This window comes from Anopheles ziemanni, chromosome 2 (genome assembly GCF_943734765.1).
Source record: "Anopheles ziemanni chromosome 2, idAnoZiCoDA_A2_x.2, whole genome shotgun sequence".
In the NCBI taxonomy this organism is placed as follows: domain Eukaryota; kingdom Metazoa; phylum Arthropoda; class Insecta; order Diptera; family Culicidae; genus Anopheles; species Anopheles ziemanni.
The window spans coordinates 91806290-91820006 of NC_080705.1; the positions used below are offsets into that span (position 1 = coordinate 91806290).

General features: G+C 45.3%; 4 protein-coding genes across 5 annotated transcripts; 2 read left to right on the forward strand and 2 right to left on the reverse strand.

Moving 5' to 3' along the window:
* Window positions 1-128: 128 nt before the first annotated feature.
* LOC131285361 (isovaleryl-CoA dehydrogenase, mitochondrial) lies at window positions 129-2020 on the reverse strand. The gene is made up of 4 exons (XM_058314217.1): window positions 1944-2020; window positions 1666-1841; window positions 1487-1566; window positions 129-1368 (listed from the first exon to the last, which is right to left on the reverse strand). Exons 2-4 carry the CDS (start codon window positions 1822-1824, stop codon window positions 324-326), a joined length of 1284 nt encoding a protein of 427 aa, XP_058170200.1. The 5' UTR covers window positions 1825-1841; window positions 1944-2020; the 3' UTR covers window positions 129-323.
* A 351-nt stretch (window positions 2021-2371) lies between these two features.
* Window positions 2372-4026, forward strand: LOC131281265 (uncharacterized). Its single transcript, XM_058310539.1, has 3 exons — window positions 2372-2636; window positions 2758-3308; window positions 3374-4026. The coding sequence occupies exons 1-3, from the start codon at window positions 2477-2479 to the stop codon at window positions 3497-3499; spliced, it is 837 nt and encodes a 278-aa protein (XP_058166522.1). The 5' UTR covers window positions 2372-2476; the 3' UTR covers window positions 3500-4026.
* Window positions 4027-4277: 251 nt separating this feature from the next.
* LOC131283137 (glycerol kinase) lies at window positions 4278-6559 on the forward strand. Its single transcript, XM_058312712.1, has 3 exons — window positions 4278-4503; window positions 4585-6054; window positions 6128-6559. Exons 2-3 carry the CDS (start codon window positions 4672-4674, stop codon window positions 6302-6304), a joined length of 1560 nt encoding a protein of 519 aa, XP_058168695.1. The 5' UTR covers window positions 4278-4503; window positions 4585-4671; the 3' UTR covers window positions 6305-6559.
* A 372-nt stretch (window positions 6560-6931) lies between these two features.
* LOC131292968 (BTB/POZ domain-containing protein 10) lies at window positions 6932-10443 on the reverse strand. Of its 2 annotated transcripts, none has more exons than XM_058321057.1 (4): window positions 9983-10443; window positions 8528-9060; window positions 8068-8445; window positions 6932-7983 (listed from the first exon to the last, which is right to left on the reverse strand). In XM_058321057.1, exons 1-4 carry the CDS (start codon window positions 10201-10203, stop codon window positions 7823-7825), a joined length of 1293 nt encoding a protein of 430 aa, XP_058177040.1. In that variant the 5' UTR covers window positions 10204-10443; the 3' UTR covers window positions 6932-7822. The 2 variants fall into 2 exon arrangements, with proteins under 2 accessions (XP_058177040.1, XP_058177033.1); XM_058321050.1 differs by having other exon boundaries at window positions 6933-7986.
* Window positions 10444-13717: the final 3274 nt, after the last annotated feature.

A 13717-nucleotide genomic window follows, 5' to 3' on the forward strand; every position in this document is an offset into this window, starting at 1 on the left:
AGAGCATTTCTTGTGATATTCTCAAATTTTGGTGCTTTTCCGATAAAAACTTAAAACCCTGTTACAGGGGTGAATGCTGTTTATTTTCGACACGTGAAAAGAGTAGAAAAAGTATTATGCAAATTAAATCTCAGCATAGTTTTATTTGCCCACTTTCCGGAAATATTACAACTAGTAAATGCACTTGAGGTGTTTTGGAATAGTTATAGATGCGTTTTGAACGTCTTATGAGTCAATAAATGCACTGTGTGCACTGCTCGCTAGCATGTTGTCACATTGCAACCGGAGATGCACTCTTCGGTGGATCCGATAGTAATTGAAAACTATTCGTACTCCTTGTTCAGGGCACGTCCGATCAACATACGTCGAATTTCCGATGTTCCGGCGCCGATCTCGTACAGCTTACAGTCCCGCATTATGCGCCCGGTAGGATAATCGTTAATGTATCCGTTTCCTCCGAGAATCTGGATCGCGTCCAGGGCCACTTGGGTTGCCTTTTCGGCGCAGTACAGAATCACGCCCGCGCAATCCTTAGGATTTGCTTTTCCTTGGTCACAGGCCCTTGCCACCGAGTACAGGTAAGCCCGACACGCGTTCATCGTCGTGTACATATCGGCCATCTTGCCCTGCAGCAGCTGAAACTCTCCAATGCGCGTGTTGAACTGCTTCCGGGTGTGAGCATACTCGAATGCGACATCGCAGGCAGCCTGCATGAGACCGACCGGTCCGGCAGCAAGCACCAGTCGCTCCAAATCAAGTCCAGACATCAGAACGTAAACGCCCTTGTTCAACCCACCAAGGATGTTTTTCGCGGGCACCTTCACGTCCTCAAAGATCAGTTCTCCCGTTGGGCTGCCGCGGATGCCCATCTTGTCCAATTTCGGACCCTGGGTGAATCCGGGCGAGTCGCGTTCGACGATGAACGCAGTAATTCCGTGCTGCGGTTTGGCGGATAGATCGGTTTTGGCGTAGATAATGTACGTGTCCGCCACCGGTCCATTAGTGATCCAAAATTTGGTTCCGTTTAGCACGTAATAGTCTCCTTTTTTATCAGCCCGCAACTTCATCGAGACAACGTCACTGCCGGAACCGGCCTCCGACATGGCTAGTGCCCCGATATGCTCGCCATTACACAATTTCGGCAAGTACTGCTGCTTCTGCTCCTCATTACCGTTGCGATGGATTTGGTTGACACAAAGGTTCGAGTGAGCACCGTACGAAAGGGAAACCGAGCCGGAGGCACGCGAAATTTCTTCGTTCACGATGCAATGATCCAGATAGGTTCCACCAAGGCCACCGTACTCCGGTTTCACCGTTACGCCAAGAACTCCAAGATCACCGAGCTTTCGCCAAAATGCGCGCATGTCCCTAAAAACGTAGAAGTAGAGTTTTTATTCACAGATGAATTGATTAAATTGGAACGTAACCACGTCACAACTAGGTCAATGTCCAATCGGTCATCCTTTCAAACGGTCCGTATACTTACTTGAATTCATTTTTTCTATCAATCTCCTGTGCAAATGGTGCCAGTTCTTTTTGAGCGAAGTTGAACACAGTTTGTCTTAGCTGTAAACGAAAAATACATTAAACGTGAGGAAAAGTAAAGTATAATATTCATCGCATGGCAACATGCGCCGATGGTTACGCGATTGCGCACAATATTACCTGTTGCTGCTCTTCGTTCAAACCAAACAAACATTCGTCGATCGGATAGTGCTGCATGTACCGAGCCGGTACAACGGAACCGCCAGCTCGTCGGCATGTTGGGGCAAGATTTCTGGACAAAATCTTGGCCGCAGTAGTCAAGTTACGCATCGCTGACATCGTGCACTTCCGTAACCCTGATCGTAGAACCACGTCAAAGATTTGATAAGCATAATCGTTTTAATCGGCCGTGAATGGCAAGATATCAAAAGCTGATGAGAAAATAAATTGTAGCTCACCTTGATGGTAGTAATCTCACTGTAGACAAAACTACAAACACTTGGTTTGGAATATGATACTACTTTACAAGCTCGACGGTGCCAGTAATTTAATAACTTTTTTTTTCAGTTCCAGTTTGTCTGTCGAGCAATGTGCCTTCGACACATTAAATGCGTTTATAATGTTCCTTCCAGTAGTTTCAGCAACACGATTATCATGCGTCTTGTTATTCAAATAGCATTTTAACCCGTGGACTAACTGTTACGACTGCTTCCAACAAAAATACATTAATTTTTCCATCGTTTTAAATTGCTTAGAAACCGCAAGATAAAGTTTTTATTTTTGGTTTTCGGATTTTTTTAATGATCGTTAGAAAATTTAACCAACTGGCAACACTGCACATCTTGTGTCAGATTGACTATTTATTTTACAAAATAAAAACAAATCGTAAAAGTGGTTCCAATGTTTGCTCGCAGCTATCTGAGTAGTTAACAGAAGTTATTATTGTTTAAGCAAATCCGTGTGATTGAGAACATTGTGGCATGTCGTAGACATGAACGACGCTATGATGATTAAATGTGAACCTATTATTGAGGATGTGGAGCTGTTCAATACCCTGGTAGCCGATGGAGAGACCCAGCGTCGCGAGGAGCTTCGTATGCTTTGCATGTACAAATTGAAGGTAGCAGAAGAAACGGTGTCCCTTTTGGAAGGTATACAATGCATATTGTTACATGCAGTTTTGGTGTAGTTTATATTAGATTGACGGTGTACAGGTGTTTGTTGTGTTTCAACTGTAACTGGTGGTGTATCATTTGTTGCTTCACTTCGCAGCCCAAGGAATCGATATGGAATGTCTGCGCAAGATGCGTATCGAAGATGTGGACGAGCTCTTCGATGGCAAGCCGCTGGGGGCTAAAATATTGTTTCGTGAGGCATTTCTGGAATGGCGCGATGAGATAGGCCTACCGTGCAAAAGCATCAAATCCGTATCGTCCCGCAAACGTCCCAGCGATACGACCGATTGCGCCCAACCAGTCCCACCGAAACGCCAGGCAGCTTTGCCTCACTGGAACAACTGTCTACCCCCGCAATCGGTGATCATGGAAAAGGAGCCCGTAACGCAATGCAGCAAACAAAATGTTTCCTACCAATCATTCCGCTGGCCAATGACACCGAGCACTTTGAAGGAAATTCTGGACTGCAACTCACTTGGACGATCCATTATGGCCATGGGATGTCTCGGTGGCTTGGGGAAGTCGTTACAGTACCAGCTAACGGCCATTATCATCGACTACCATATGGAATTCGAGGCTAAAATAACGACGCCCCAGCTAGAAAACTATGCCTATTGTATTGCGACTCTGTTTCCCCACGAAAATCCAGTACGTATGTAGTTATAGTATGAAACAGAATAATACAAAGTTAATAATTTATATGCCAATTTCAGCTCACGTATCACATCCCGCGTGGACCTAACAGACGCAACCCGGGAGGCTCGCTATACTCTAGATTCATAAACCAAAAAATAAGCAAAAAAGCTCTCGCCATCGGGAGCTCCGTGGCAGCATCCTAAACAAAACCGAACTGATCTCAATAGGAACTATAAACTGTTGGTGCTTAAACCAATAATTTTATGACAAAGTGTACATTTCCAAAGTTCATATCAAATGCTTTAACTGCCATTTAGGTATTGTTTAGTGCTTACAGCTAGATTCTCAAATACTGTACAGATCTCCGTTTTTAAGTTTGTTGCATATTTTTTAAAAACTACCTTCAATTCAAGCATCATCCTTTTTTGTAGGTAACTTTTTGTACTTAAGCGATTTAGATTATCGATAGTTTTCCATTTTAAATTCCACTCCTTATGTTGGTTTTGAAACTAAGAGAAAGGAAATGATATACACAATAATTGTACTGTCTTCTTCGTACAATACAGTACACGATAGACAGTTTTCTGCAGCCGAAATGTTACTAGATAGTAATGTACTGGTCTCTAGTTGATAGTTGTAGTTGTGGTAGGTGGAAATTTTATTGAAACATATTCGTAAATTTACACATTTAACGATGATTGTAACGATGTTTGTGTACTCAAATGTTTGGCATGTAATTTATTGTAGACACTGTGTTGTGCAGTGAAAAGCATGAATAAATTGTAAAATATACAATAGAAATGTTTAAAATACGGCATTGTCGTTGGACGAGATTTTTATTTTACAAAAATTTTCAAATTTCAATTCAATTTAAAACACATCTAGAGCAATCGTGGAGCAAAATGAATGACACATGTCAACTGCATAGATAGTATACTATGTTTATAAACATATGTGAAATAAATACGCCGATCTAAACGTTTTCACGCATTCTTATCGTAATTTCTAAGTCTTCCTTTGATGTTGCATTATATTGCGTAGTGAAGGCTAATAGCAACTTTTACGACCTTCATATAACTCAGCGCCATCGGAGTAATTTATTCGCGGGTCACATTGAACGAGAGCGCCCATATTTACCTTCAGAATTATAAGCACAATGATTACGGAGGTTCGATAAGGTTCGCCGATAAGATAACCTCGTTGCGAGGTAGACGGGCCTCTTCCATTACGCGTCCAGTACCGATCGGATCGACATAAGATTAAGTTTGTTATTTTGTCATTGGCTTAGCTCAATCCCTATTGAAGGCTGCGACAACCATTCATTCGGACGGTGAACTTTGCACTTTACAGTGAGGACGTCTAGCTTGGGACGACTATGGCGTCAGGAGCTGCGAAAAAGTTTGGCGATCTTGTCGGGTCCATCGACGAGGGTACCAGTTCCGCCCGGTTCCTGCTGTTTCGCGCCGAAACGGCCGAAGTGGTGTGCTTCCACCAGAAAGAGCTCCGTCAAAGTTATCCCCAGGAGGGCTGGGTCGAGCAGGATCCAAATGAAATCCTTGCCGTCGTGCACGAGTGCATCGAGCGGACGTTGGAGAAACTCGTCGAACTCGGTGGCAACCCAGCGACGGACATAGTAGCCGTTGGCGTGACAAACCAGCGCGAGACGACCATCGTGTGGGACCGGACGACGGGTGAACCATTATATAATGCCATCGTGTGGCTCGATATGCGTACCTCCTCGACCGTCGAGCAGCTACTCGAGACGGTGCCGAACAAGACGAAAAACAAAAACTACCTTAAGCCACTGTGCGGGCTGCCCCTGTCGCCGTACTTTTCCGCCGTTAAGCTCCGCTGGCTCATCGACAACGTGCCGAAGGTGAAGGCTGCGATTCGTAATGGAAACTGTCTGTTTGGTACGGTCGACACCTGGTTGATTTGGAATCTTACCGGTGGCCCGGAGGGCGGTGTCCACGTAACGGACGTATCGAACGCCTCCCGTACTATGCTTATGAACATCGAGACACTCCAGTATGATAAAACCCTGGGAAAGTTCTTCGACGTGCCGCTGGAGATACTACCCGAAATTCGATCCAGTTCGGAAGTGTACGGGCTGATCAAATTCAACCCTCTGAAAGGAATCCCTCTGTCCGGATGCCTGGGAGATCAACAGTCAGCACTCGTTGGCCAAGAGTGTCTAACGAGGGGTCGAGCAAAGGCGACGTATGGAACCGGGTGCTTCCTTCTGTACAACACCGGTACGGCTATGATCGATTCATCACACGGACTCATCACCACCGTCGCGTACCAGATGGGCCCGGACGCACAACCCGTCTACGCCCTGGAGGGTTCGGTCGCCGTTGCAGGGGCAGCCCTAGGGTGGCTGCGGGACAACGTTAACCTGCTAGCTAGCGCAAGCGAATCGGAAGTCCTTGCACATACGGTAGAAAACAACGGGGATGTATATTTTGTACCGGCATTCAGTGGACTGTATGCACCGTACTGGAATCAGGACGCACGTGGTGTAATCTGCGGCATAACAGAGGACACGCAGCGTGGGCACATTGTGCGGGCGGCACTTGAGGCTATCTGCTTCCAAGTGCGTGACATTCTCGACGCAATGAATAATGACTGCGGGACGCCCCTACAGAAGCTGAAGGTAGACGGTGGAATGACGGTCAATGCGTCCATGATGCAGTGGCAGGCGGATCTCATTGGATTGGACGTATTGAAGCCGACGTTTGTTGAAACAACTGCACTGGTAAAATACTACAAATACTCAAAAGATGATTTTGATTCATCAGCTAACGATCGTGTGTTTTATCTTACCTCAGGGAGCGGCTATGGTTGCCGGGCGAGCAGTGGGCAAGTGGGACATCGAAAATGTGAGCATCGAAAGTAGCTGCACTGCGTTTAAGCCGCAGATTAGCGAGGACGAACGGGACATGCGGTACAGCAAATGGAAGATGGCCATCGAACGGTCGTTCGGATGGGAGAACAACGCACTGTGATTCCTGGGCTCTCATGGCGTGGTATGCACGTGGCCAGTGTTGATTTATTTGTTTTGTTGCCAATCTAATGTTGTATGGGAAATGGGGTAGATTTTAAGGGTAAAGACACATAGATTCGACGACCTTCAAGAAGTGATGTACCAAACACAAATAATATACCTTTCGAAAAAATTCTCTTAGGTATTTCCAATTAAAAGAGATTTTGTTTCCTAAGCTCTTACGTGTCATAGAATATATTCGATTTCAAAATTGTATATTTTTCACAAAAGTTGTATGAAAAAAGAGAAACAGTCGAATACACAAACTGCACAGCGTTAGAAAAATAACTATTTTAATGTTTATATTCCATGTTGACGATCAAAATTCAATGAGTTACTTAAAGGAAAAAATCCTTTGCTGGTATAGAAAACTGCCGATTAATATTCCAATTTTTTCAAATAATACATAACTGGCTGCGAAGGATAAATAAGTTAAATCGGGTTATGTTTAGATTGTTGGTTGATTGGACCAGAATAAATAATTCGATTCAAATAGGAAGATCTGTTTAATTCATTATCACGCAATATTTCTCACCCTCGATGGGCAAAAGACAAAACTTGTCCCATCGTTGTTTAAAGGCTCAATATATTTTATTCATTTTCGCATGGTATAAAAAAGTTTAATTCGTTTATACTTAAAAGAGAACGCTCGCACAAGAAAGAATGAACAACTAAACTCAAGAAAACAGATTATAAAAAGAACGAACATTAATGTCAGTATATAATCATGAGGAGCAATTATGAAATCGCGTAATATATGAGTAAATAAAAAAAAATGTTACGAGTATGAAGAGATGAAGAATGGAGTAAACTATTCATATGTACACATCTAAAGCACACAAAAATGAAAACATTTTTAAATAATAAAAATTGTAAAACAGAACGTCTGTAACCTGTTGATCACATCAAGAGGAAGGAAATAGTTATCCGCCAACAAAAAAATAAAATAAAAAGGACAGGTAATTAAGGAGGTCTTTTAGTGCTGTTTTCGTCTTGCTTCGATGGCTAACAGCACCAACCCACGCACTCGGACAGAAAACAAGGAAACAACACAAAAATACCTTCTTCAACATTCTCACGACTAATAAGAACCATTCATTGAACACCACACGGACTTCGTTTGATTTTTTTAAGAATCTCATTTGCGTTTGCTTAGAAACCTTGAGTAAGGTGTAGAGGAGTTGGGGGCTTGAAATGTTTTACGAGGATCAATTCATTTCACTATCACTTCCAATGTTTCCCTTTTAGCTATATCACCATTTCGGCGAGGTGTAGTATGCTTGTTCATCGATCAATCTCGTTGTGATTTGTAGGCGCAGGAAGAAACGGTAGGGCTGTATATGGAGAACACGCTAGACGACAGACGGCCGAAGTGTACCGACATAACGGAAGGACGGAAGCGACGAAAAGCTACAACCCGCTCCTCTAACTATGCGTGCATTGCTGGTTTTGTTTGCCCGTGCATGCTGTCCCCTTCCCTTTACTGTGGCTCCTCGGGACCAAGATTGCCGATTTCGTCCGCATTCGCCAGCCCACCGATCGCACCTTCTTCGCCGTCGAGCAGAGCGTCCGGGTTCCGCATGAAGGGTTCCGCGTCTGGTTCGTGCGATATTTCAAAGTGCCGCTGAGGAAGCGGATTCCCTGCTGGAAAATGGGGTAAGAATGCGTTAGTAACGAACGAATGTGCGCCGCGAGCCGTTTGCGCATGGCGCAAACGTAACCTACCCGAATCGAGCTCCAGGGCCGGGTCAGCAGTTGCCTCCGCCAGATTTGTAACCGATTTGGACTTTACACACTGGAAGTCCACGTGGCGACTCTTCGCTTCCTCCTTTTCCCACGACATGTGAATGAATGGGCGCTGCAGATAGTTGTAGATCACTTCCATGCGGCCACTAGGGCGACGTTTTATCTTTTCCTTGTACGTTGGGTAGCCCTCGATGCCGAGCCGAATCTTTTTCAGTCCCCTGTCCTTCAGCACCTGCTTTGCGACATCACGGTTTTCGATGTACTTGAAAAACCGATACATGGCCGTGTTGGCCACCGTTTGGCAGTCTTCTTCACCCATCTGCGGCGGGTACTCAGCATCCCAGTCGATGATATCATCTGCGTACACGCAAAAAAAAAGAAGAAAAAGGATCAGTTTCATTAGTAATCAACTCTAACATGCAGTGAAAAAAAAACTTACCTTCCGAGAGAACTACAATGTGACACTCGCGATGGCCTTGCCGAGCTGCATCCACCATCAGTGGCAGTATCAGCGATTCCAGGAACGCCTCGAACTGAATGCTTGCTCCCTCGTTGGACAGCTCGTGCAACAGGCCACGCAGATTCTGGCACCGGATCGTATCGGCGTTGAACGGGATCAGCAGATAATCACACGCCTCACGTAGCTCCTGCACCGAGACCGTTGGCGGACAGCGTATCACCCCGGACAGGTAATACTCGAGGATGGCCCGGAAGACGGTGTGCGATATGCCATCCGCTACCTCGTACTCGCCCCGTTCGTTCGGGTGCGTAAATTCAAGCCCGGAACCGAACATGCGTCCCAGCATGGTCTGTGGTTGTGCCGTCAGCATCGACACGTTCACCGAGAACGTCGTGTTGTCCACGATCAGCGTAATACGTTCACCATCGGCCAGCTTCTTTCCCGCGGCGACCTTCGCACTATCGGTGGTGTTCTGTTGCGCTTGATGTTGCTGCTGCATGAGTCTATTATTTCTGCAAAGATTAATTATGTTTGTGTCACACATTTTTACAAAAGGAAATTTAATTCTTTCCACGAATTAACTTGGAAGAAAATAATTCTTGCTACTACACACGATCATTAAACAACAATGGCCTACTGCTGCGAAGGGGCTTACTGCGATGCATTTACTCACTTCAACGCAAAGCACAGGAGTAGCAAACTTTTCATCGTCTGGGACGCGCGTGCTGACTAAGACAAGGTGATACTGGGAGACTGGAAGGCTGATAGGAGCAGACACGTATCCGAGGGAGCACATGGTAAGAGGACCTGGGTGGGGGCAGGCACGACCACGTCTGTCCGGTGGCAGACAGAACAGAAGTAAAAATATAAAGCAGATCAAACCCTGACCTAGCACACAAAGAAACCCAGTCTCCCTGTGAACTAGTGGGATTGTACGTAAGGCATACGGCACGGCCGAAAGGGTGGAGAGAGACTGCAACGGTCGGGCAGGCCACGACGGGCGGAGTACTGCTTGGTGGGAGGCAAGGTGGCGTGACTGAGACAAGCGTCGTCTGGACGGTCTGCGTCTGTGTCAGCCAGGATATCATCGGACAGCCTCGCGGGCTCCTTGCGCGCAGTGTTGCTACACACAGCAACATCATGCACTATCACCCTCGATGCATTCCAACCCCCATATCGTAGTGCACCGTAGCATACGCACACATAAGAAAGGTTGCAACGCTTTGTCCTTTGTGTGCTACTTTTCTTCTTTTTTACTAATTCGCTGTCCTTTCCACGCTGCTGGGAAGTGCATAGTGTCTATCTCTCTGTCCTCTGCCGAAGGTTCTGTTACTTGCTATTACTAAGCGAAAATGTTACCCTAGGGTATGGGAGCCACCACCTACTGGAGAACTGGGTGGAATCGAACGATTCGAATTTTCTACCCCCTCTTACCTGGCTCTGTTTTTCATCATCTTCCTCCGGCGGTCGTCCGTCTCGGTAGTGTCCTCCGTGTTGCTGCTGCTGTGCGAACTGTCGTAGCTATCATTCTTCCCGATTGCACCGTTAGCGGAACTGCCTGTGGCCGCCCCGTTGCCTGCCACACTGTCGTTGCCACGCTGCTGCAGTGTCCCCGAGGCTGGTGTGCCCTGCTTCCGCTGCAGCTGAAGCTCCATCGCGAAGCGCTTCACCAGACCGCACACCCGATCGAGGTATCGATGATAAATTAAATGTAACCTATCCACGACGGCGACTGTACACTCTTAAATGTTACGTTTTGCCTCGCGCAACCATACGCGAGTATGATTTTCCGTACCACCGAACAAGACACGGTACGCCTACGAATTCCTCCCTTCGATCTACTGTAACCTATTTCAGACGTGACAGTCTGGAAAGTGGTTCTGGGAAAATTAACTCCAAACCACGGTAGGACAGCAGGCTTAGCCCTCGGGAAAACCCGAAATTATCTCTAATGGCCGAACAACACACTTTTTTTGTTTAAATGAAAATGTCTTCCGACTTCGGGAAGTTTTACTTCTTTTGTTTCTGAATTTTCCGCACGATGAATTTTGACGTTTGACGTTTGGCCCTTTGACAAACGTCAGTCGCGTAGATGTTGGAAAATCTCAGAGCTGTCAATCTACAGTTTACCAAACGGGAGATGAAAATTTCGGTCGTACGTTGTTACTGTGCAATAAATGGCAAAATTGGGCTGTTTAACGCTTAGCCATCGAGTTGTTTCCATCTGCAATCATTCACACTCGGTGAAAACAGCGCTAAACGTACGTCGATGCAGTTGGGCAGTCAAAAACAGGCGTACAAAAAAGCTTGTGAAGTAGTTTCACTGCGACATTTGCAGCATCAGCGGCAGTATCGAAACCCACCAGGACGAAGGAAGAAATCAGTGATTTCCACGTTTGTTGGGAAAAGTAACGAAAGCTCGGAGAGAAATTGCATCGCTATTCAACTAACAATTTCATCGCTATCGTCGCCAGCAATACCATTGAGCTGGAAGCACCATTCCGTTGTTTGATGTGGAATACGAAGGATACATGCATCTATTGCATTTGACAAGACTCAACAACACAAGAAGTACATCACGAAATCTGTGCATATCGTTTAATCGTTGGTGTAGCACTATGCTTGGATTGAATTTTTAAGAAATATCGTATGCTACAATCCATTGCAGAGCAGTTGTCAACGATATTCGCAAGCTATTGAACACTTATGTATCAAATACGCAAGAATCAATCGTCAAAGATGAGGTTTTCCAGCTCTGGTGTGGGATAGAAGGCGGACAAGCAAGGAAATGCACCAACTCTGCATGCTGCATTCGTGAAAAAGATGAAAGTTATAGACAAAGGCGCCCAGAATGCCGATTTATACTGTGGACTGAATCAGCCAGGCACAATTTTCATGTTTAACACTAACGGGAACGATTCCTTTAGTGAAAACTAACTTTGCATGTTGTTGAACATTCAGCTAAATGCTTGATAAAACTGCTTGGTGCTCAAAAGTGAATGAAGTGGCGCAGAGTGAAGACTTACGTACGTGTCCTTTAACTGTAGCTGCAACTGAACATTGGAAATAAGCCGAATATCATCATCTTCATCTGAGCTATTTAGAAGCAAAAGCATGCATAAACAGCAATGCAATAAATCAACAGAATGAAAACACCATAGGTACGTATGGGAACTTAAAAGAAAGATGCTATTCGACTCTAATGTTGAAACTGAAATAGTTGGGAGGTTTGAATGAATAGAGCAGTATGTTAATGTTCTTCGCGTCTGTATTTCTTATTGAAAAGATGGATTATTTAAAAATGTTACATTTTAGATCATTTTATTCTATACGTAGGAAGCCAAAGTTTGCATTTCTTCTTGTAAAAGTGCTATTTTGCAACAAAATTTACTTGTTTTTGATAAAATAGCATTAAGGCTGCGTTAGGCACACAGTGCGCAGCCAGTTAGAAATCAAAACTTGAAAAATGACATGAGGTGTGCGAAAGTGTTAGTGACGCGAGCAAGCGAAAGATGAGAAGATGTGAGTGTTTTTCGTCGTTTTAACAGGGGCTTTTTTGAAAGGGTTAGTGATATCCGTGTAAGAGAGAGCGATGATGTGAAAATGTTGGTGGCAGTCGTGTTGTAGAACAAGATACTTAGACTCAAGATAGGTGCTTTTCAAGATATGTAAGCCGTAGGTGTGCTTCATATTCAAGCTTCTCATATGCAAGGTAAGCCACCCGAGGCACAGCCCACGTTGGAGGAACCGTGGCAAAGCAAAGAAAAAGATGGAAAATTATAATGGCGGCTGTGTCTTGGCGTGTAGATTTTTCAGAATTAAACGCGTCTAATTCGCTGCAAATCGAAAATGGTACGTACGAAAAGAAGTGCTTGTGCGTCGGTAGGTGGCTGGTGTCGAATGCCACAGCGTTTGCAGTGTGCCTTGGATAAAAATGAGTGAAAACAATGGCGGGTCAGTCACAATTGTTGTTTACTCTTTTACGACGGGCCACACAGTAGAGGCTGATGATGATGGTGGTGTAGTGCAACTTTTTCTCGGTATCAATGCTAAGCGCTACTGCAAGTGCGAATCGCGGTACGTTGCGAAAAAACGATTGCCGAATGAAAGTTTTCCTTTGCTGCAAAACGGTACAATGGACTGCAATGGAAAATCTGTCTTTCATTAATGCAGCCAATAGCAATAGCAGCAGCAGCAGAAGCAGATTCATCGTCATCGTCGTCATCGTCAACACCCGTGGCTCCCCTGGCCTCCTTAAACTCACGCGAAACCAACTGCTTGCAGCTACCAACAATAGCAATAGCAACCTCATCAGCAGGTCAGGTGGAGCGAGTGGAGAAGTAGTGCATAAGGAAATGGCCATCGGGTGTTCTGGAGGAGGATTTTGGGGATTCCTTTCGTCATGCGTTTCCTTTCGTGGGGTTGGTAAGGAGAGGCAGGAAGGAAGATTGCTCTTGGGGGTGGCTAGGAGTGGAATATTTTCTTTCTCTTCTCCCCCGTAACCGAGTCGCTGTAAGTGTGCGTACAATGGGGTGGTCGGTCCTGTGAGTGATCAATTTCTGCGGAGTTGCAAGTGATTGGTTAAAAAAAAGCTTTCTGTGTGGTCTGGTGAAGAAAAAACCTTGGCGTCCTTTATGCGCGAAAAGAAAATGGGAAATGCAAGTGTGCCGATATTTGAAAGCGAGAATCTTCAGTAAAGAGAAAGAATGAAAGTCCTGCGAAAGGATCATTGATGTTATTAGCAGGGTGGAAGGTGTTGGTGGCTGCAAGGGATGTGCGTTTGTGTGTGTGTATGTGTGCGGGTGTATTTCACCAGCTTCCGCTCGATCGACCGCGACCATCAGCAGCAGGTGAGGGGTTGCAGCGCGACGGGGGGAAGTGAAAAGTGCGTCAACAAAAGTGTCAAACAAAATTCTCGCATCCGCTCTCTCTCGCTCGCTCCTACCCTGGCCCGTATTATCTCCCTCTCGCTTCCACAGTTTTCATTTTATATTTATCGAAAGGTAGCAAAACTGTATGCAAATATAGCGGATTAAGTGAGTATTGTGGGAAAATTTAAAAAAAAAGCACAAAATGCAGCGAGGGGACTGACAGCAGGCAGCAGAAATGCATCCCACCAAAAACAAAAAGGCATGTTGGTGGCAGCAATTTTTTCTTCGAAGCCTACTT